This window comes from Panicum hallii, chromosome 9, assembly GCF_002211085.1.
Source record: "Panicum hallii strain FIL2 chromosome 9, PHallii_v3.1, whole genome shotgun sequence".
Classification (NCBI taxonomy): Eukaryota; Viridiplantae; Streptophyta; class Magnoliopsida; order Poales; family Poaceae; genus Panicum; species Panicum hallii.
The window spans coordinates 17,349,318-17,373,212 of record NC_038050.1 but is presented as its reverse complement, the minus strand read 5'-3'; the positions used below and the strand labels follow the sequence as shown (position 1 = coordinate 17,373,212).

General features: G+C 48.5%; 1 protein-coding gene across 1 annotated transcript; it reads right to left on the bottom strand.

Moving 5' to 3' along the window:
- Window positions 1-15,820: 15,820 nt before the first annotated feature.
- LOC112872911 (3-ketoacyl-CoA synthase 20-like) lies at window positions 15,821-20,546 on the bottom strand. The gene is made up of 2 exons (XM_025935939.1): window positions 19,806-20,546; window positions 15,821-16,907 (listed from the first exon to the last, which is right to left on the bottom strand). Exons 1-2 carry the CDS (start codon window positions 20,544-20,546, stop codon window positions 16,074-16,076), a joined length of 1,575 nt encoding a protein of 524 aa, XP_025791724.1. The 3' UTR covers window positions 15,821-16,073.
- Window positions 20,547-23,895: the final 3,349 nt, after the last annotated feature.

The following is a 23,895-nucleotide window of genomic DNA, read 5'->3' as shown; positions in this document are numbered from 1 at the left end:
CTCTGCCTTTAATTTCTTTCCAATTGTAATGCCGCTATGCTTTTCATTTGTTTTTTGCAACATCCAAACTAATTTGAATAATTCAAAACCAAATATTATTATTTGGTACTATTCACTCACGTTCCAATTTTTTATTTGGTTGAATTTGTCCTATTTTTATATCCATGGTGTCCTTTTATTTGAGTGTCGGTGTTTTACCGCCAAGCCTATCGAGAGATGCCCCGAGGTAGTGGATTTGTAGGCAGAGTGTCACCAAGATCAGGAAACTCAAAGGTGCAAGCAACACAAGATTTAGACAAGTTCGGGCTGCAAGTTGCATGCCTATCTTGTATGGTGGTTTGTATTGGCTTGGATTGATTGTGCTTCAGAGGAGATCACTGCCCACCCTTATATACTCTAGGGGAGAGGGTAGGGTTCTAGGGAGAGGGTAGGGTTGCAGGTATCATAGTCTGGTACGACCTTAGGAATTCTACTCTGTCCGTACCGAGTAGTTTCCTTCTACACCGACTAGTCCTACTCGTATCTAAGTACATTACAACGAGTCTAAAGTATGGGACATGCCACATCCGTTATTCTAAAATTATCTATGCCACGTAAGCAGTCCCATGGTTCCGAGCCTGATATTAAGTTTTTGAGGCTGCACCAGAGTGGAGTGCCTAAACTGGTGACTTTCTCCAGCACTTGTGTTTGTAATTGTTGAATTGCTGAGTTTTTTCTTCAGTCTCATTCTCTAGTTCCTTGGCATCTCTCCGGTGGATGTGGATGTTGAAGCTTTCTTATTCTAAGATGACTCTGCCTTTTTGGCTCTAAAACTATATCTATGTCCGGTTGTAGCTTGGAACTTGGATCAAGTGTCGTTTAGCTAGAGACAGCTTGGAAGCTTCAGTTTCTCCCTGTTAGGGTTCTTGTAAAATAAATTGCTGTCATTTCAATTCGGTGTTGTGTTCGTTTTGTGAAATTGCGTTTTATTGAATTTTATGGTTGTTTGATAGATCTGCTAATTTATTATAGTATTATTACAGGACCATGCCCGAATTGCTTCTTCGGAGGCACCTAAATGTGATTCTATCAGATTTATTATGGTTGTACATTTTTTTTAGCTTTGTCTTGGAAGTGAAGAAGTCCAACTCCAAACAGGATATGAAATCATGATTTGTATTTTTTCATTTACTATGTTGATATGTTAAAGTATCTATATGGTCCTTTGCAAAAAAAAAAAGGAGTGTCTATAAGGTTAATAGTAAAATGAGTTATTTTTTTGGCAAACTGATAGTGTCATAAGGAACAGATATATGTCGCAATAATATGAGATATCGAGAAGCTACTTTTAGGATAAGAAATAAATAGATCCGGGCCTTGGGTTGTCAAAACTTGGGACCCTCCATTTTTTGGTCCCGGAGCAGTCACCCACCTAGCTGGTACCATGCACCCCAAATGCACACAGCGGCAAGTCGGGCCACATTGTTGCGCTAGCCTCAGCTAGATGTAGACAATGGTTGCCGTGACACCCTTGATCTAGGCACCCTCCGTGATCCGCTCGAAATCCCGGTAGCACCACCCCGCTACCACAAATGACCTCGCTTGTGCTTGTGCTTGTGCTAGACCTGATCGGGTTGCCACCTTGGGCCAACATCACTAAATTTTGGCATCTGTACCCCGCGGCAGTGGCCCCAACCTGATTGCGCTGGTGGAAGAATCCCCATCGCCGCCTTCCTTGCCACTCGTCGAGCTTCCGTCCCTTAGGCTCAGGTGACGGCAAGGCGTAGGACAGGAGGGGTGGGCCTGACAGTCAGGGTTGGAGCCAAGGTACGTGCAGGGCGTGCTGCAGCACAGGCCTAGCCCAACTCGTCCCATGTACATCCCAAGAACATTGGCCTGTGTGTTGCTGATTTTTGTAGTGGCTCATTCCACTTCCCTCCACTCCCCAAGTATGCTGCTAAATCATGTTGATGCATGCATTTGCAAAATATAGCAGGCCAAAATAAAGAAAAAGAAAAAGATTTCAGTGTCAATGATCGATGACCTAGATAAAAAGACAGAAGTCAGCACTCTTTCGAACCAGGAGCTGAATTTAAAATACTATCTCAATGAACGATTAATTCAGTGGTTGAGAGAAGAAGAGTTAAAATGGTACGAGAGAGCTAAAACCAAAGACCTTTTGGAAGGAGATGATAACACTCAATATTTCCACTTGGTTACTAATGGTAAACATAGAAAAAAACGTATTTTCAAATTAGAGCAAGAGGATGGAGTATCTGTGGGTGATGCTACGTTAAAAGCATATACAACAAATTATTATAAGAATCTTTTTGAATTACCAGAAGAAAATAACTTTGCCTTGATGGAACATTATAATCAAGACATACCTCAGGTATCAGCGGAAGAAAATAACTTCCTCATAGCACCTTTCACTGAGAATGAAGTAAAAGAGGTTGTGTTTCAGTGGAACATAATAAATCCCCTGGACCAGACGTTTCCATGCAGAGTTTTACCAAGTATTCTGGGAAATCATTAAATCAGATCTTCTAGCGCTTTTCATAGAATTTTTTGAAGAGCGTCTCTGTCGGTTCCAGAAATAGCCGACAACTAAACCTACTCGAAGTATATATCGCACGTCGTGATTGGAGATGGCCTAGCACACAGTGACTCAAGATTTATACTAGTTCAGCCAATCGTGCCCTACGTCCAGTTGGGGGGTCGGTTGGATGTATTGCTTGAGCCCATATGCTTGCGAGAGCTTGGGAAGTTACAAGCTTACGAGTGGAGGATAGACAATAAGTCTACTTCTAGAGCGATGCCCCTTCCTAGGCAGGTGACCCTCCCTTTTATAGTCCAAGGGGTTCTCCATCACAAGAGAACCAAAGGTAGAAAGAGTGAGGTAGAAAGAGAGACGGTTCCTTGCTTCGCTGGTTAGGGTCGCCAGCTCTGTCAGTCGGGTTCACCAACTCCAGTCAGGGCCTTCCGATGACCACAGTCCAAGTCCTTCGTCGTGGGGTGGCCATTTTATCTTGTCTCTGTGTGTCATGCTCTGTCGATCAGGGGGCGAGCGTGCGACGATAAGTATGGTATGGTAGTCACCCTCCGTCCCTAACGCTACGCCCCGTCACTCCATTGTGATGGAGGCGTGCCTGCCGTGTTGTGATGACGTTGCGTCTCATCCCTTCGCAAGGATGGGCAGGTGAAATAGTTTTCCCCTACAGCGGCAGTAAGAGGGACTGTAATCCCTGTGGAAGGAGTGGTTGGACCTGTATGGTAGTTGACTCTCGTGCGTCCATCCTTATCCTCAGCACCTGCCCCAGGGACAGAGGTCTGGTCAGCCCTCGACCTCATCAGTCGGAGAAAGTGACACGTGTGTGGCGGAGTTTGGTTGGCGTCTTAGGTCAGGACCATAGCACGGACCTAAGCCTTGGTCGTCCCCTCAGTCGGGGACTCAAGCCGAGGCTCCTACCGACCGGTCCCGACTGGTCGAGACCATGGACCTGGATAGCCTGGAGAAAGTCACGGCTTAGGAGGGCACCCGTTTGGTCCACGCGTGGTCTTAGGCCATCCGGAGTTCTAGCAGGAAGTGGGCCCACCGGGGACCCCGGGTCCCTGGACCTGTCAGAGGCCCCCGAGCGGCTTTGCAATTTGTTTAATCGTGAAGGCGCTATTCTCACTATACCGTGCTTTTGCTCAGAGTGAGAGGTTGCACCGCCCAGCGGTCCGTGCAATAAGTGTGCCGCAACAGTCCCAGCCGCCTGCCCTTCGGTGCGGAACATCGAGGCCTGCCCGTTCCAGCGTGGGTGTTCAGTCGGCGGCAGATGGACCGCTCGCCGTCGTCCCCTGCCAAGGCGTCCTTGAGGGAGGGGTGCAAGAAGAAGACTTGCGAGGAAGATGTTCCTCCCAGTCTTCCCGTACTTGGAGCAGCCCTCCCAAGGTTACCAGCGTTACCACCCTGGTGGTGGTAACGGGTTTTTCGTACTTTGTAACGATCGTGGGCCGACTGTACCCTGTAATACTTATTCACTAGGAATAAAGCGTGTTTATCCCGGGGTGTATTGTATTTGCCGCGCCCGTCCGTGAGCCCGATCAGGGGATGGAATTTTGTCAACTTTTCCGAGTGAAAATGCAGTACCCCGACTCGCCGCACTTTTGTGTCATACCCGGTTTTAAGGACAAAACCGAATGCACAACTATATGTATGCTAGGATCAAGTTTCACATATATAATAACTTCATCAGTGAATAATCAGTAACGAAAAGAGAACTAAAAGACTATAAAAGATTATCAGAGTTATACAGTTTATTCTGGAAACGGAGGCTTCAAACTTCACAGGCAATCGACCGGGGGTTGTGTAGGCCTAGAACTCAGCATCATCTTCAAAAGACTTCGCGGCAACTTTCTCTTTTGAGCAGCAATTATAACAAGCACGAGTACACTTATGGTTGGTACTCAGCAAGTGTTGGGAATTATATGACATGAAGGCCAAAAGCAAAGAAAGACTGACTGGCTTACTGCGATAAGCAATTTTAGTTGGTCAAGTTTTATTAGCACCTGATTACTAAGGTATAAGTATATACCAACCCACGTTAAAAGAGAGAGAAGAGATAAAGCATAAGCATATCCAAAACCATAAACATGGTTCACGATTTAATTCATCTTCAAGTTCATTAATCATGTGAGGGTCCAAGCCGCTCTTAACCATGAGCACGGCTGATATATCAGTTTTTACTCTGCAGAGATTGTACACTTTACCCACAATTCGTGTCTTGCAACATATCCAAGGTAGCTAGCCTCTTAAACACTTCGGAGGTGAGTGGCAAGGGATTCACTATGAGGCTTTTACAAAGATTCCCTATCTAATGAGAAAGACGCCTTAACCAGAACCATATCATAACCTCAAAGGGACCGAGCTATACCCCGACGACGCAACTCCTCTTACCCTTTCGGTAAGATTATCATAAGCTAGTGTTCCTAATTAATCAGCCAAGACCAGAGCCATATAATATTGTGGTTGTATTATTTTCCTGAGTGGTTCTCCATATTCCGATTAAAGCATATGATCTTGTGATTAACAACACAAAGAGTATGAACATGGATAAAACAGGTGTAGTATCATCATTGTTATCATCATGGTTATTGACATTCCCAAACCAGAACCAATTATAGCAACTAAACAGAAGCTACCCAACATAAAGGTAAAACCCAGCTTAGCAAGGAATAATCATAAAAACTAGGCATATCCTTAATTAGGATCCATTAAAATTAGGACACATGCATGCATATAGAAAAGTTGTATTTATTGTGATTATTAGGACAAACGAACGATCAATGAAACACTTGCCTTTCTTCCAAAGAATAGCTGTTTAGAGTCTTCAACTCTTATTCTTAAAACTCTTAGTCTTCAAAACTCTTCGATCACGCTCCTTCTAACGTCACACAAGCATCGGGTCCAAGCATACAAGCAAACAAACAAACAAGAACAACTAAGCACAGAAACACCAAACAAAAAGAAAGCTTAAAAAGAGCATACCAAAGGATAGGACTCGTTGATACGGTCACAAGATCACAAGAAACACGGAAAACAGACCTACGGTTGAAAAGAAATAACTATCGGAAGAATTGTGTTATAAAAGAAACAAAGAACTATAAGTTTCATTTATTTTAACTGGAAAAGAAATGTGAAGGATATTTAAAAGAAATATCCAGGTTATAATTAACTTAAATTATATTTAAATTTGTAAAGGCGAAGTAGAACTTATTTAAATCTATTTGTGATTGTCTATGTATAAATTACACTAATTAAATAATTGATTAGAAAAGAACTTGTGAGAGCATCTAAATGCGTAACTTTATAATTCGAGTTGAACTAAATAGGTTATAAATGAAACACATTTATGTTGGTATTAATCAAGTTACATTAGTTATGAAAACCGAAGTATAGATCTAATTGGATTTTATTTAGAAAAACTAGATAAGACAACATTAATCAAACTAAATCTATATTTAATTTTAAAAATAGGAACTATGATACAACAACACTAGTAAACGATAGTTTAGGGTTTTATAAGACTAACGCAAAAAGAACGGATCAAAACGGATCTAAAACGCGAAATGAACAAAAGAAACAAGGTTTCAGGGACCCAGTCGCGATTAACTGTAGATTTAAGGGACTAACAGGGAAGATTTGTGAGATACAGCAAGCTGTGCTCATAAATAGATCAAAGTTTAGGGTTAGATGCAAAAAAGATCATGGGTTGGCTGAACTGAAAAGATCTAAAAGATCTAGGGGGTTTTCTGCAGATTTCGCAAGACACAAAAAAATTGTAGGAATTACAGAATTTTCCATGGACCAATCTGCAAAAGCTTGGGGCTTCTGGACATGGCTGCCGATGGCACTGTTGGCCGGATTCTTGGAGATTCTGGGCACGGGAGAGCGTGGGGAGCGGGACAAAAGAAAGAGGAGATGGAGGGGGTTCCGTTTTACTGCTTACCCATGGCGGGGAGGCACCATGGCGGCGGGAATCTCACCGAGAAGAGGCGGCGGTGCACTGCTCCAGGGCAGTGGCGCTTGTGTTCATGGCGAGGAGGCCTGGGTGGTGCAGGAGGGAGGGTGGCGCGGCTGTAGGGGCATGCAGGGCCAAGGTGCGCAGGGGCCCAGGGCACGCACGCCCAGAATGGCAGCGGTCCGCTGGAGGCGCTGTGTAGGGCGAAGACACGAGGGGCGAGCGGAGGGCGCACGCGAGGAGGTGGTTGTTCAGGGAACGCGCCGGGATGGGGGCGCCGGGATAGCAGGGGGAGACGCAGGCGGCACGGGGCCTGCGGCTGAGGCACGAGGGGCGCGCAGGGGCAGCGGCGCTCCTAGTTTCACGTCCAGGGACACTCGCGGCAGGGGGGCTGGGCAGGCCTGGGTGCACGGTGATGCAGGGGGAGGCCACACAGCAGGGACACAGGGGCTCAAACGCTCGCACTTTATAGGGGGTGCAACCCTAGGTCGGCGTGGTGCGCACGCCAAGGCCCCTGGCGGCCACGTCGAGTTCCTGCCTCGCACGACCGGACTCGGTTCTGGTCTTGTGTGGTAGGCCAGGTCGAGCAAGAGCGTGGCAATGCAAGGAGGGCATGGGCAGCAAGGCACGCAGGGCCCTGATGGACAAACGATAGGAGATGCGAGTGATGATGCAGCAGGGGTGCGAAGCAAGTAAGGGGCATACGCTGCAGGGAGGTTGGGTTGAGTCTAAGCTTTTAGAGTGATGGTGTTGGTCACCGAAGTTGACGTTGACGACTACAAAGTATAATCGAAAACCACCGAAATCAAGATACAATTCTGTTTCGAGCGTGATTTGATCAGGGGAGAGATTAGAGAATGAGAAACTCGATGGGGCATCTTAGGGAGTCGGAGAGGACAGAGTTAAAGGGATGGACAACAAAGAAACGGCTTGGTTTGACTACAAGGAGATAAAGAAAGAAAGAAAGAAAGAAAGAAAGGGGAAGCACAAAACCTTCTGGATAACTCCAACTTGGAGAAGGAAGGCGATCGACGGTGAGTGTCAGTCAGGTAGCTTTGACGAGCTATCAAGCTTTGAAAAGGAAAGACAAAAGGCAAAAATATGGGTATTCGCTTTGCTACCTCAAGGAGAAGCTTTTGATTTCCTTTTTATCGTCAAAACGCAACAGATGACGAGATTATGGCGGTGGTCAAGCTCAAGCTTGCACGCGGCATGATTCTAGGATTTTTAAGGCGGTTGGACAAGAAACCAGTTGAATCCAGCTCGAGATGAAAACAAAACAAATTTATTTTCCAGAACATATTTTCAGGCTCAAAATAAATCTAGAAAACTCCAGATAAATCTTTTAAACCATGAAAAATATATCCAGAAGAATCCCAAAAATTCCGAGGAAAACTCGGGAGGTAATTTGGGACACGAGGAATCCAAATAAAATACTTGCAATTTGAGAAAAAGATTTTTAGAACTTTACAATAAATGGATTTAGGTCTACGGAAAAAGAGAATAATTGCCAGAAAAATTTGAAAAATTCTCGAAAACCCTAAAGATGGATGAACACATTCTAAAAGATATTCACATTCTAAAATTAAATATTTAAGCGTGTGACACTTTGCTACGAAGGAGGGCGGTCGGGTCGTCGGCGTCATGTGTGTATATGCGTGGAGGTGCCCCATAAGCGGTCTCCGTGATCGAAGGGGTTGAACCGGCGTCACTTGCCTTGATGGCTCGAGTGATGGGCTCGGTGAGCTCCTAACGGATGTGCCCGGGTAAAGTTTCGGGTGTCCGAGTGGAATCCGGGTCCGTCGTTCATGACGGGGTCGGCATAGCCCGCAAGTGGCATTCCGCTGCTCCGCGACCCACCTCCAGGCAGATGTCCGAGTCGTCCAACTGACTCAGGTGGCTCGCTAGCCTCTCCTCGATGGAGATTCTGTGGGCATGGCTTGAGGTCCGAATCAGACAAGAAGGTTGACACGACCCGAATCGCTGCCTGGGTAGGTTGGGTGAGGCCCGCTAGGGCTCATCTGCGTTTTCTCCCCTGGCTCTGTTTGACGTGAGGCGGCCTCGAGTCCTCTGTAGACCGGCCTTCGAACCTTGGTCGGTCGAGTTCCCAAATCGGGATCCATTAGCACACTTCTATCGGTTGCACCATCTTTGTTTTGGCAGTTGTAATGTTTTCCATAAATCAAATGATTAAATGCAATTATTGACTAGGGATGTGGCGCGTTGAGGCTTACCTGAGAGGTCGGAGCGCTGCCTCGTTTTTCGTGGCCCAGCTCCGCGAACTCCGAGAGAGCTTGGTGTCGGTCGCGACAGCGATTGCGGAGGTGACCATCTTGGAGTGGGTGAAGACAGCTCGACGCGCGGAGAGCAAGGCAACCCTAGGGAGCTAGGGCGTCTAGGCAACGGAAGTCGAGTCGAGCGCTACCCCGACCGTGCTGTCCCCCAGCCAAGGGGCTCCTCCTGTTGACCCTGCAACGCGGCCCCTCCTATCCATATCATCGGCCAACGCGGACGGGGTGCCGCAATAAAAAGCATTTGCCGCGTAGTTAGCTTTCATTTCTAGAGCAGTTTGAAGGGCCCCCGAGTGAACAATCTAAGTGCTTGTAATCATTTTCATTTTATGGTTTTTGGGAAGCTGGTCCCGCCCGTATCCCTATGTTTCCTGGAGTGATTTCTGCCTTCGCACGTTTTCTTTCGAACCTGCTCGTTAACCGTAGGCTGCACCATGTAGCCGAGGGCTGGCCCGAGTGGCGTCAGATGCTAGTTCACCGTATGTTGTGATGAGGGTTCGGTAGGTCGGGTGGCCCAACAAAAATCACTTGGGTCGCGATGGGAGAACGGCTCATCCTTTCACTTGGGCGAAAACAGTTGCCTTTTTGTGCAAGATTTACAAAAGGAAAGAGGGGGTAGTTGCTCGCATGGTGGTGCATCCCCGTGGAGCCCTCGAGCGACCCGGGCCGAAAGTGTTCGGGCTAGGTCGCTGTAGGAGTCGGCTCTTGGAATGAAAGCACAAGAAGGGACTGAATTTAGGGGAAGAAATGACGTAACCGTTCAATGTTCCAAGCATTGGAGAGGATGTCGCCGTCGTTGTCCTTCAGTCAATAGGCGTCTGGTCGGATCACCTCCGCAATCGTGTACGGTCCTTACCAAGGCGGAGAGAGCTTGTACTTGCCCTTGGTCGATTGTGTTCTCCCAACACCAAATCGCCGACTTCGAGGGTTCTTCCCCGGATCTTCCTCTTGTGGTACCTGCGAAGAGTTTGCTGGCAGCGTGCCGAGAAGACCAAGGCTGTCTGCCGTGCCTCCTCCAATGAGTTGACTGCGTCCTGGTGAGCTTCGGCGGCCCAGTCAAGGCCAAATGGTTTGACACTTAGGGCGGCGTAGTCTAAGTTGGAGGGTAGCATAGCCTCTGACCCGTATGTTAGGAAGAGACGGGGTGAATCCTATGGATCGATCGCGAGTTGTCCTTAAGCTCCAGAGAACAGTTGGGAGTTCCCCGACCCAGTGCTTAGCAAACTTTTTGAGCTGGTCGAAGATGCGGGGCTTGAATCCTTGGAGGACCATGCCTTTCGCTCTTTCAACCTGTCCGTTGGTGCGTTAAGGCGACATCAGTCGTTCTTCTTCCTTTTCTCCTGCATTGAGGAGAGGCCCTCATCCTGGTCCTCTCGCTTGGTCTTGCCCTTGGCCCGACCATCGGTGAAGACCGCCCCGACCTCCTCCTTGCCGAAGGCGTGGTTCGTGGTGATGTCTAGGAGCTCGTGGGTGGTGCGTGGCTTCCGACAGCCGAGTTTGTGAAATGAGGAACTTGCAGGTGGTCCCGGAGAGGAACGTGCTGATGATGTTTGCATCGATGACGTCAGGGAGAGAATTGCACTTCTTGGAGAACCGGTAGGTGTAGTCCCGCAGGGACTCGCCGGGCTCCTATTTGCAGCTCTTGAGGTCCCAGGGGTTTCCGAGGCACACGTATGTCCCTTGAAAATTCCGAAGGAAGACCTGTTTGAGCTCCGCCCAGCTACGGATGCTGTTGGGCGGTAAGAATTTGAGCCACACTTGAACGTACTCCCCGACGCAGATGGGGAGGTACTCGATGATGAAGTAATCATCACCCACTCCTCTAGCCCGATAAGCGAGTCGGAAGTCTTCCAACCATATAGCGGGGTTCGTCTCTCCGGTGCACTTGGCGATGTTAGTGGGCGGTCGGAAGCGCGGTGGGAATGGCTCTTTCTGGATGCGACGACCAAAGGCCTGTGTGCCCGGGCCATCCGGACTAGGGCTCCGGTCGCGGTCCTAATCGCATGGTCGACCACCACGCCTGGGGGGTGCCTCCTCATGCTCCCCCTCGGATTGGTGGGCTTCAGCTGCGTCCGCGATGGTCCGGTCGACATTGGCTCCGCAGCGCGCATCGTTGTTGGGCCCAAGCCGGTCGCGTACCGGGGGCGCAGCGAGGCGCGTGCCGGATCAGGGCGCGGTGCAACCGCAGCGTCGCGACCCGCCTAGGGTAGAAGCCCTTGTTGCTTGTGGACTGAGGGGTTTGGCTACTACAAGCCTGCCCTCCGAGTGGGCAGTAGGCCGCGTGCCGGTGGCGTGACGCGGAGCTTTCTGCCTGCTGCATGACGGCACGCTCCACCAGCATTCAGATGTTGCGGTGGAACTCCAACTGTTGAGGGTCTGCAAGCTCGAGCAGGTTGCGCAAGAGCATCACTGCGGTGGCGATGTTCTGCCCAGCTCGTGCAAACTGCGGGGAGCCGTTGGCATCCATGATGATGGCCTGCTAGACTTGATGAGTGCGCGCCCGTGCACCGCCCGCAACGTTACAAGGATTTGGCTCGGAGTTGCGTCGGGAATGCATCGATGCAGGCGGCGGCTGGTGCTGCCGTCGCTGGCGTAAGTCCTCGCCATGCGCCTGGGCATTAGCCAGGGCCTGTGTGCGCAGATTTGGCAGGGTGTGCGTGTCCTCAGTCTCCACCGGGATCGGCTATCATCCCTGCATGTCCGCCATTGCGCATTCTCACAGCGCGGGGCAGCCAGGGGACGACACGTGGCCAACGACCCTCGCTTAGGAGGTCATCGTCGGAGAAGAGGTCATCGAACGAGGCAGGACTGTACCCCATCATGCCCACAAACTCGGTGGTGAGCGGGGACTGTGACATGATCTTCCGGAGCTCCCTGGTGTACACGCTTGTGGCATTTGTGAGGCAAAACAGGGACCGTCCATGCGGCGAGCATGGCGAGGACAAGCGGGGTCCCTCCGAAGAGTTGGCGGAAAATGTTGCGCAGCGAGAACAGTAGCAAGTCCACGTTACTTGCTAAAAGGTTGGCACCGAGCATGAGCTCGATGCGCCGCGCAAGCGCCTCAGTGTCGAGGTCAGCCAACAGGTCAATCGAGGAGGTGTTTCCCTTGAGCAACGTTAGAGGGGTGTCCTCCTCACGGAGACAGAGAGTGCCGAGATGATCGGTGACAAAGTCCAAGCTTCCGAAGCGGAAGGACTGGAAGGGCGCGAGGACGGGAGGTGCCCACAGCCCAGCGCGTGGGGCTATGGAAAACTCCAACGAGCCAAAATGAATCGTATCGCTCAGGCTCATGAGGCTGGACGTGTCGGAGACGAAGGCCATCCGATCACCGGGATAGTGGATGCACAATGTCCTCCCCACAGATGGCGCCAAACTGTCGGTTCCAGAAATGGTCGACAACTAAACCTACTCAAAGTTTGTATCGCATGTTGTGATCGGAGATGGCCTAGCACACGATGACTTAAGATTTATACTAGTTCAGGCAATCGTGCCCTACGTCTAGTTGGAGGGTCGGTTGGATGTATTGCTTGAGCCTGGATGCTCGTGAGAGTTTGGGAAGTTACAAGCTTACGAGTGGAGGATGGACAATGAGTCTACTGCAGCGATGCCCCTTCCTAGGCGGGTGACCCTCCCTTTTATAGTCCAAGGGGGGTCTCCATCATAGGGGAACCAAAGGTAGAAAGAGAGAGTGTTCCTTGCTTTGCTGATCGGGGTTGCCAGCTCTTTCAGTTGGGGCCGCCAACTCTGTCAGTTGGGGCCTTCTGATGACCATCGTCCAAGTCCTACGTCGTGGGGTGGCCGCCTTATCTTATCCTTGTGTATCATGCTCCGTCGGTAGGGGGCGAGCGTGCGACGATAAGTACGGTATGGTAGTCGCGCTCCGTCCCTAGCGCTACACCCCGTCACTCTGTTGTGATGGAGGCGTGACCATCGTGACGTGATGACGTTGCGTTCCATCCCTTCGTGAGGATGGGCAGGTAAAATAGTGTCCCCCCTATAGCGACCGGTCGGGACCATTTGCCTGGACGGCCTGGAGAAAGTTACGGCCCAGAAGGGCGCCCGTTTGGTCCACGTGTGGTCTTAGGCCACCAGAGTTCCAGCAGGAAGTGAGCCCGCTAGGGACCTCGGGTCCCTGGACCTGTCAGTCTCCCTTTATATAGTCTTAATTTTGTATTAATTATCATAATTCCAAAGGTAAATGAGGCAATCAAAATTCAACAATATAGACCCATCTGCTTGCTTAATGTATGCTTTAAAATTTTCACCAAGGTTGCTACCAATAGACTCATGGGAGTGGCTAGCAATGTGCTTAGACCTTCCCAGATAGCTTTCATGCCAGGCTGAAATATCATGGAAGGGGTTATGATTTTACACAAAATCATTCAACATTCAAAGAAACTTATGGGGTGATCCTCAAAATTGACTTTGAAAAGGCCTATGATAAAATAAAATGGTCTTTTCTCCAGCAAACTATAAGAATTAAGGGGTTTCGTCAAGAATGATGCACATGGATTGAAACGTTTGTTTCAGGAGGAAGTGTGGGCATCAAAGTTAATGATGACATTAGGCACTACTTCCAACAAAGAAAGGCCTTAGACAAGGAAAACCTATATCACCAATCCTATTTAATATTGTGGCAGAAATGCTCTCTATTTTTACTAAGAGAGCGAAGGAGGATGGTCAAATTAGAGGGGTCATCCCACGTCTGGTCGGTGATGGATTATCTATTCTGCAATATGCAGATGATACAATCTTGTTCATAGATCATGACTTGGAGCAAGCAAAAAATTAAAATTATTGCTTTGTGTCTTTGAACAGTTATCCGGCCTCAAAACTAACTTGCACAAGAGTGAAATTTTTTGTTATGGAGAGGCCAAAGATTATGAACAACAGTACATTGAGCTGTTTGGATGTGATCTAGGGGCTCTTCCCTTCAGATACTTAGGAATCTTGATGCACCACTGTAAACTTCGTAATGCGGATTGGGGTGTAATCGAGGATAGATTCAAACGTAAACTAAGTACCTGGAAGGCCAAATATTTATCATATGGAGGAAGACTAGTGCTATTAAATTCAGTGCTAAGTAGTTTACCTTTGTTTATGATTTCCTTTTTTGAAATTCCGAAAGGGATCTTAAAAAATCTGGATGTCTACCGGTCAAGATTCTTTTAGCAAGGTAACAATGACAAATGAAAGTATCGCCTAGTAAAATGGGACATCTTGTTTCAATCCAAAGACCAAGAGGAGCTAGCTAGGAATAACAGATCTTTGGATTCAAAACAGATGCCTCCTCAGTAAATGGTTATATAACCTAATTAATGAAGAGGGGACCTGGCAGACCTTACTTAAAAATAAATATTTGAGTTCAAAATGTTTAACGCAGGTTAAAATTAAACCTAGCAATTCACATTTTTGGAAGAGTCAAAATAAATGATGGTTCACAAACCAGATTTTGGGATGACACTTGAACAAGGTCAAAACCTCTCAAAGAGCAATTTATGGTGGCTAATGTTATGAGTCAAATGCCACTGAATATTTCCTATCGAAGAGCGCTAGTCGGGGATAAACTAGCTTCTTGGAATAATCTGGTGGCTAAAATAGGTAACTACTACCTGAATACTGAGAGTGATAGGTTCATTTGGGGGCTACTGAAACCTGACATGTTTTCAGTCCGGACTATGTACCAATATTTGATGAACAAGGGTATTCCTTTTACCAAAAAAATTATTTGGAAGCTTAAAATACCTCTAAAAGATAAAATTTTCCTTTGGTTCATCCAGCAGGGTGTAATATTGACAAAGGATAATTTAGCTCAGAAGAATTGGGTGGGTAGTCAAAAATTTTGTTTTTATGATAGAAATGAGATGATCAAACTTTTTTTTTATTGTCATCTTGCAAAAATTATCTGGAGGATTGTCTATATTGCTACCAGGTTAACTCCACCTAGATCAGTTAACCATATGCTAGGGAATTGGTTAACAGGCATAGAACGACGAAGTTTGATCTTTGTTTTGGGGGGGGGGGGGGGGGGGGGGTTGCTGCTCTTATGTAATATTTGGTGTACTTTTAATGATATGGTTTTTGAGGAAAAAAATTTCACCTCTTTTATGCAGGTGATATTTAGGGGGACTTATTGGCTATGGTTTTGGTCCCTATTGAGGCGTGAAGATAAAAGGGATTCGATTCATACGGCAAGCAAGGCACTGGATATCTTCGCCAGAATGGATGGAAAAGCAATAAATAATAGACTTTAAAGCTGAATTTGATGAACTTTTTTCTATTTCAGTGATCAGCTTTGAAGCTAAATTTGCTGTAAGAACTTGGTTGTGTTCGATCGCATAGGCCGAAAACGTTTCCACTTTCTAAAAAAAAGAATTGCAAGCGTGATCTGAGAAACAAATCCCTCGCCAAAAAGGGCACAAATCAGACAACAAAACCACGGTGGGGATGGGTGCTAACCTGAGTTAAGGGAGCGGAGGGCACCTAGAAGTTTGGCCGCTGGCGTTCGACGTCAGTTCATCGTAACGCTGCGAGGAACAGAGCGATGGAGAAAAAATGACAGCAAATGCAAACAGATTGTCTGGATAAAACAGCATGTGGAACGAGAAATATTTCTAGTTTTATTGGATCCTAAAATAAAAGAACAGTTATTTAGGATCAATCAACCATTGGCCTCAACCTCCACGGGAAAACTGGAAAACAACACCTGGGCTGTAACCCCATGCGGGCTTTGCGCGCGCTCTCCATGGGCTTGGTAAAATCCGTTTTTTTGTTTTTTTTTGCCCATCAATGATCTTTTCTATTCCAGTTGCTATATCCTCACTGATGTGCTAACTCTGCTATCAGCACATACGCTGGACAGAGACATTATAGCAGTCTCATTGTGAAATATATATAGCAGTCATTGTGAAATTGAATGCAATGTAGCATCAGATAGGCAAAAAAAAAAAAGTACGCTTCACCACATCAAAGCTCCTTCTATGGCCTTATTGTGTATATAGCACATTATAATAAAAACCAAGGACAAGAAGATGGATTGGAATTAATTTCATCGCAAGTTCATAAAGCTTTACATTACAAATCACGGCAAAGAGTAACCAAATCAAGCCCTACTAGCTAATAAGGCCCGGCACCATCATCATCAAGCCTGGCAAGAACGTACGGCGCTGCTAGCTTCAATTCTTCTTACTTGACCTTGAGGACCTCGCTTAGCAGATGACATACATGATCGATGATCAGAAAGCGAGAAACCATATGCATGATGATATGAGAAAATAATCTATCGATGTTTAATTATTTAGCCAGCAACGGACACCTTGTAGGTGGCCCCGTCGGGGAACGTGTACGTGGTCTCGTCGACGGGCGAGACCTTGGGCACGTGGATGGGGAGCACGTCGAGCTCCGGCGTCCACGGGTTGCCCTCCTCGCCGCCGTCCACCGTCCGGAGCGCCTTCCAGACGGCGCTGTTGCACTTGAACCCGGAGCCGAATGCGATCTGCCAGACCCGGTCGCCCTTCCTGATCCGGCCCTTGGCCTCGCTGTAGGCGAGCTCGTACCAGAGCGAGCTGCTGGAGGTGTTGCCGAAGCGGCAGAGCGTCATCCTGGACGGCTCCATGTGCCAGGCGCTGAGCTTGAGGCTGCGCTCGAGCTCGTCCAGCACGCCGCGGCCGCCGGCGTGGATGCAGAAGTGGTCGAAGGCGAGCTTGAAGTCGGGGAGGTAGGCGCGGACGTTGGCGCGGAAGACGCGGTTGAGGACGACGGTGGCGAGGAAGCGGAGCTGCTCGGACATGGGGAGGACGAGCGGGCCCAGCGTGGTGATGTTGGTGCGCAGGGCCTCGCCGGCGACGAGCATGAGCTCCTTGGAGAGGGAGACGCCGACGCAGCCGGCGTCGTCCTCCTCCTGCGTGACGCAGCCGAAGCTCTGGTCGTGCGCGCCGCGGTGGGTGCGCACGGTGTGGATGAGCTGGTACTTGGCCCGGGACCGGTCGGCGGCGCGGTTGGAGAGGAGGATGGCGGCGCCGCCGACGCGGAAGAGCGTGTTGGTGACCAGCATCGGGCGGTTGTTGCCCATGTAGGCGTTGAGGGTGATGTTCTCCGTGCTCACCACCAGCGCGTACGTGTCCGGGTGCACCTGCAGGCATGCGTGCGCGCGTGTCAATTTTTACTTCCGGCGTCCAGAAACAAGACACATAAATTATTATTTGTCCATTTACTGTTATATATTCTAGCTGGAAAGTTGAAATTGTATCTCATACGACGGATTGTACATGGCAAATCGTCAAAGTTTTCAGCTGCACTAGGCATGCATCAAACACATGGCGACTCGTTACTGCGATGCATGTGGTCGTAATTCACCCCGTTCCGTATTTGTTGCAGGGTTGAACGGACGGACGGACGGACAGCAATGTGCTGCTGCATGCTGTAACAGTAAGTAGTAACCATCTGCACGTACGTAGTCCAGGCCACCTAACTAGCAGCGGTAGTTTTTTCAATTGACCTGCAGCTCGATCGGTTTACAGCAGATCAGTGCGGACACTGCACGCGCGAGGGGCCTGCGGCTGTCCCTTGTCAGAGCCGCCCATTTACTAGCTCCTGCGACAACTACTGCCCAGCTGATGACCATTTCACCCTGCTGACAGATGTTAACCGATCGGATCCGGAGCCGGTCAGCTTTACTAATAAACCAAAGAGTGAGGGCGGGTCAGCAGCAGCAACTGACCCACCACCGGGCAGCGGCGCAGCGCGTGCCTGCTAGCTGCTGCGTCAGTATGGCAGTTATTGCTGTCGTCGCTGCGACGACCACGCACGACGACGACGACGATGAACACACCAGCTAGCTACAGTGGCAGCAGGCACGGCTACAGTCAAAAGCGGCCGTCCGAGCAATGGCAGGCCGCCCCATTTCCGGGCTTCACGTGGTTCCGTTTCGACCGGACCTGCTAGCTAGTGTAGGCTTGTCAGTTGTTGCGGGGCTACGGCCTCGCTCGTCGCCTCGACCGACCCAACCGCAGTTACTCGCTCATAGTCAGGAGGAAGCAGGGCCATGTTCTTCATGATCCAGCACGGCTAACTAATCCCAGACAGAGGTGATGAATAATCTCTCTGTAAAATATATATACATAGTCTGTGCGTGATGATGAGTTGAAGGAAGGAAGGAAGGAAGGAGCTGATCGATCGAGTAGGGCAGGCAGCGGCACATGGCGGTAAAAAAAAAAAACGCCATGTGCGTGCCCCTCCTCCGTTGCAGTTCAGCATGGCGCACTCGACGTACCCAACATGGATCGGAGGCGCCGGCCGACAGGTATTTTCGGTACTTAATCGTTCTACACGTTCGGAAATGGCTGGTGGCATCCCTAGAAAGCTAGCGTGCGGTAAAAGAAAAGGAACTCTGCAAACTATAGCACTGGCTTATTAAGATGATTTTTCCCCATCCATGAATGATGTATATAGTAATTTCGCAAGTCTTCATTAGTTAGTAATTTTAGAATTTTATGATAATTTTGGTAAAAAAAAAAGAAGTAGTTCTTAAAGTCGTATATCCGTTGAAGATCTTGTATTGGTCCCTAACATTCATAGAAACAGACAAAACGGTAGTGGAAGTTATAACAAACCAATCGACAAAAAGGTTCTTATATTTTTATGGAAAGGTTCTTATATTTTTATGGACACAACACAACCAAGACTTGCCACTGCTATACATACACCCACTTAAGCCACCAATAAGTGAGTTTCTGATTGTTGAAGACAATTGTTATTGTCCTAAATTTTCATTATACATTACATTTTGTGTTTTGAGAATTTTTATATTTCAGAATGATATGTGTAGATCTCTATCAAAAAGTAGTTTCTTAATACTATTATATTTTTGCTATGTGTTACCAATACATCATAATAGAATTTGTCGCCAAAATTATTTAGAGATGGGGTCAAAAAAAGGGCCCGAGGGGGCACCTACGAAAAGGAGGAAATTAAAAGAGCACACCCAACTGTATACATGAGAAAAAAGAAGGAATTAGAGCTAGTATATGTTCAATGCAAGGGGTGAGCCTGCCTACTCAACTTTTCAAGACAGAGGCCGCCCTCTGGCCGAAGAGGAAACAGTGAAGCAGGGGCCTACGCATTGCTGCTCTTGTCTGTGATCTCACGTAATTACTTATTGGCCTGATCGTGGTCAGCTAGCTACCATATTAATGGGTTCAGAACAATGCAAGCAAAGGGCCGGGCCCGGCTAGCTAGAGCGTCCATCGTGCCAGATGCCAAAACGCTGTTGCGAGCTGTGTGTCGTACACTGTACTTGTATATGGATTGATGAGGATTCTGTGTATTGACATGACAACGAAATCAAGAATCTCAGAAGGAATATTAATTGTTTATACCCATCGCTCATTAAATATATATATATATATATATGATATCTATAGAAGAGTCGAATATCTTTGTATTAAGAAGAAAACAGACTAATTAGTTTATTTAAAACTAATTAGTTTGTTCTAAACGACACGTATTTAGAAACACGATGACCATGTATAAGCTACGCATACATTAGACACCTACAGTACATTTCTAATTCTACGCGTCCTCAAACTACTGTACTACTCCCTCTGCAGTGCCTGAATGTAGATGCAGTAATTTCTTCAGATGATGCAGTAAAGCACGACGCAGGAGAGAAAGTACATAGCTTCCTCTGCAGTAAATTCTCGTTCTCCTTCTCTTTGGTAATTTTGGTCTATCATTATCTTCCTATGTTTGATGCATGATTAGATTCTCAAATCTGGATGAGTTATTATTACGTGTACAGCGACAAGATGCTCGACCTACTACTAGATGGGCCGTATGTCCAAGCTGGTCATTATTCATTGGCTAATTCATCGAGAGTTATGGCCTCGGTTTTCGTGCGTGCATGGCTGCTGCATGCATGCAGGGATCGTACAGGAATTTAAGACGGGCCGGGTGCGGGCTGCCAGAGGAGGAGAATGAAGGAGAGGGGGGGGCCGGGGGGGAGGGTGGGGGGGTGGGGTTGGGTATGTACCTGGAGCAGGCGCTTGGCAAGGTCGATGGCGATGATGCCGGCGCTGCATCCCATGCCGCTGAGGTTGTGGCTGACGACGTCGTCCCTCATGCCGTAGCGGTTGGCGATGAGCGAGGTGAATGATGGCGTGGTGCTGAGCAGGCTGGAGTTGAAGATGAGCACTCCCACGTCGGCGGCGGCGACGGCGGCCCGCCGGAGCACGTCCTCCACCACGCCGAAGATGACGGCGTGCGACTCCTCCCGCGCCGTGCGGAGGCACATGTCCACGGGCACGCTGATCAGCGACGCCGGGAAGTGGGTCCGCTCCCCGAGCCCCGACCGCTCCAGCATCCGCTTCTGGAACGCCATGCTCTCGTCGCTGAACCGCCCGCACCGCCCGAAGTGCGCGATCGTCTTGGCGCGGGACGCCTCGTGCGCCTCGCCGGCCACGTACCCGGACAGGTCCACCAGGTACACCGGCCGCGGCCGCGACACGGCGTACGCCCACGCCGCCACCGCCGCCGCCCAGCAGGCCACCGCCACCGCCGGCGCGCTCACGCCCAGGGCGGCCAGCTCCCTCAGGAGGCCGTTCGCCACCAGCCTGTTCGCCGGGGCCGGGAGCGCCGCCGACAGCCGCGGGGCCGCGGCGAGGAGCGCCGCGCCGGCGAGGAGGAGCGGGAGGTGGCCGATGGCCCGGCGGCACAACACCTGCGGCGTCGTATTAGTCGTCGGCGCACCACCGAGCACCTCCCGACCACCCATTGCTGCTATTATATTGCTACGAGCTGCTAATAAGGCGCGCTGCCACCACGCACTACCTCTCGCTTGCTCCGATCGATCCAATGGCGGGCGATGGGTGAGCACGGGTAGTGCGCGGATTTATAGGCTTGGAGGGAGTGGAGCTCGGAGGAAGGGGGTTAATGGCGAGCACCAGCAGGTAGGTGACGGGGCCAGGGCACTGCATGCCAAGTTGCCAGCGCAATAACTGCGGCGATGCATGTAGCCATGTATGTGCAGCCGCATGTCCATGCATGTGTAGTGTACACCGGCGTATACCGTGCGACTGCGAGGAGGGAGGAAGAGGAGTAGGTGGTAGTGAATTGATTGTTCAGTGGGAAGTAGGGATTGGGATTGAATTCTTGTCCTCTCCTGGGTCACATCTTTTACCCCACCACTGCTCAGCTGCTGATCCAACGCTGGTGCAGCCAGCCTCTATCGTTAATCTTTAATTTTCTAGGTTTTGCAAAACATGTTGACACAAATATAATGTCCTAAAAATACTACAGAACATGCATGCATAGGAAATAATTAATAATGCGCGCGTTTGAATAGGAGGGAGCTAAGCTAGTATGGCACTTGTACGAACAGATATACACGTACGTGGACATTGCATTGATGTATGCACGGTCGAATGCTCCGCTGCATTCTTGAGTTTCTTCAGGCTGGTGCGTTTTCACCTTTTCACGGCCTATGACGGAACGAGTACAGTGCTAGCTAGGTAGCACATGCGCTAAACGAGGCCTTCAATTGCATTGCAGACTTGGCAGACCCCGTTCCATTCTCTCTCTCTCTCTCTCTCTCTCTCTCTCTCTCTCTCTCTCTCAGCCTCGATCTCACCATTGTCCATGGCTAAGCTTGTTCAGAGTGCTAGGCGTGGGGATAGATGGAGAGGAGCGTGATGCAAAGAGAAGGCGCGTGTTCAAGTTGCCCGGTTTTACTCGTCTGCTCTTTTCTTTGCCGACGACGGTACCGTGCGACATTTGGAAATGATTCCAAGCTACGGGGAGAAATGGAAGGAAATGCCAGCTTTCCGGTGTCCGTTTAGGCGGTTGGACGAAAATCTTTGGAGTACTATTTTAGTATTTTTATGGTCTTGTCTTGCTACTTTAGGCCGTTTGTATGGTTGTTTTATTAAGATTTATTTCACTCTGGATGACATGACAGTTTTGGTGAAAGTGAAACACATGGAATCCTTCACCGTGTGCATGGGAGGGGAAGCAATTACCTTGCTGCATAGTCGTCGACCTTTTCGCAAGGATAAGATGCACAGTAGTGACTGCCACAACTGAGCAAACAGTGATGCACGCACCTGCCGACGAGTCACAGTATATCTCTGTACATATTGTTACTGCATAGTGTTACGCTGCTCTCTCTGCAGGCAGAACCTGACGATAACAGAAATATGAATGCGTCTATCAATTACTGTAATTTTTGCTCGCATGCACATCAATTCAATCCCCACCCAGGCCCCGTTTGGAATGAACTGAACGAGGGAATTTTGTCCTATATATAGCCCTGCCGTATTTGTACTATTATTGATTCCTATCTGTATATGCTTTTTTTGCCAAAGTATTATGTCCCAAAAAAACAGGCTATATGCATTTAAAGCATTTACATATTGCTAGAGGAGTTGTTTTGTCAAGCAAGTACTGTCGTATACAAAAGTATTAGGACATTTTAACACTATTTCTTATTATTCTCCTTGGTACAAAAGTACTGCTAGGGAATTACAGCATGCTGTGGTGAACTTTCTTTGCTTGGCAGGCATGTCTTATTGACCCATCTTAGTTAGATCAACGTATGTCGTGTGGGGACATCTTTCTCCTCGTTGGCCATAAGAATAATACTATATCGTGTCTCTGAATATATATGCTGAACGCTAACCAACCGATAAGTTAAGTATCTCACTATGACGGTTAAGAGTTTTCACAATCATCGTCACAATAACATGCAAAAAGAAAAGAGAGAAATCCAAAATTAAACGGAAAACATGTATCCATCATCGATTCCGTAGACTCAATCAACAGCTATTGGATCTAGTTCACTTCTAAATTACCCCACCTCTATCATTATGAGAAAAGCAAAGGTAACTCCTAACCACATGTTTAATTAGACGCTAAGTATTTTTAAGTACTGGACAAAAGACTACTGTAGTATTATTGTGGGCTATAAGGTAATAACTAAAGTTTCCTGCTTACCACAAGCAAACATGTCCTGAAGTCTGCATCTGAATTACCCATCTTCACCGTTATTGAAAAATACGAAGATCCAGCCCCTAAATCTAGCGGTAATGACAAGATGGATGGAGTATGCACATGTAACAGTAACGACAAAGGACAAGGGGCCAATGATCTTGAGCTTAACAACCAGTCTCGGCCCTTTATTATTTGCACTCGCTGCTAGCAGGTCATCACCGTTCTTGCAGTGAAAGATCGTTTTTTTTCTGTATCCTGCGCGCGGTAAGTAAAAAGGTAAAGCCGGCGGTACGGTGCGTGGAGTGAATGCTCACGTACAGGACGACGATACATGAAATATGGACGGATCGGGCAGGCTCCTTATCACGGGGTGGAATTACTCCCCCATTTCGACCGCCTCCGACCAACAGCTTTCCACTGCGTCGCCGCGCACATGAAAATGAGGCTGGATCGATGGCCCTGCGCTGCTAGCTGGACCACTCGCTCACTGCTCCTTCCGTTACAACGCAAACTAAGCTAGTAGCTCCTCTGATCCAACACGCCCAATGCAACGCACGCATAAGAGATTAAATGGCCAAGGAGATCTTTGTAGTAACGACCGCCAGCCTAGCTTATAGTAGCCGGCCGGCCGGCCGGCGTTAACTCTGCCCCGAAAGTTGCGGCCGCACAGTACGTTTGCGCCTAATACTCAAGTCCCATAATATAAGGCAAGACGTACTATTTCTATATGCACGATGCAGTAATATTAGTGTTGATAGAGAGAATTAAATATATTTCTTGACCTTTAAATCAAAATTTGTTACGTCTTGTATACCGGAACGGAGAAAGTAATTCCTATTAAGCTCGCTCTCCAGAGGCATCGCAGACTTGCAGTGTGCGTGTGCACGTATGCTTGTCCTGAGAGACTGTGCCTCCGAGCCGTGGATGCGGTAGCATGCAGCTTCCAGAAGCAGTTGCATATTTGAGAGCGGAGGTAGAGTAACTGCACCAGCTCGCACCGCTAACTGCACTCGACAGTTTTTTTTTGCGACTGATGATGGTGGATCGGAGGAACCGATAATCTAAATCTGGAGCCAGAGGCGTGTGCTTACAGTTATAGACGACAGGCACCACATGTTTGGTTAGCACTGGCATGC

What these genes read in the sequence shown, in the direction of transcription:
- LOC112872911 (XM_025935939.1), bottom strand. Translation starts at nt 20,546, where the DNA reads ATGGGTGGTCGGGAGGTGCTCGGTGGTGCGCCGACGACTAATACGACG. An exon ending in TTGCCAAGCGCCTGCTCCAG is followed by an intron (nt 16,908 to 19,805) that starts GTACATACCCAA and finishes GCATGCCTGCAG; the next exon opens with GTGCACCCGGACACGTACGC.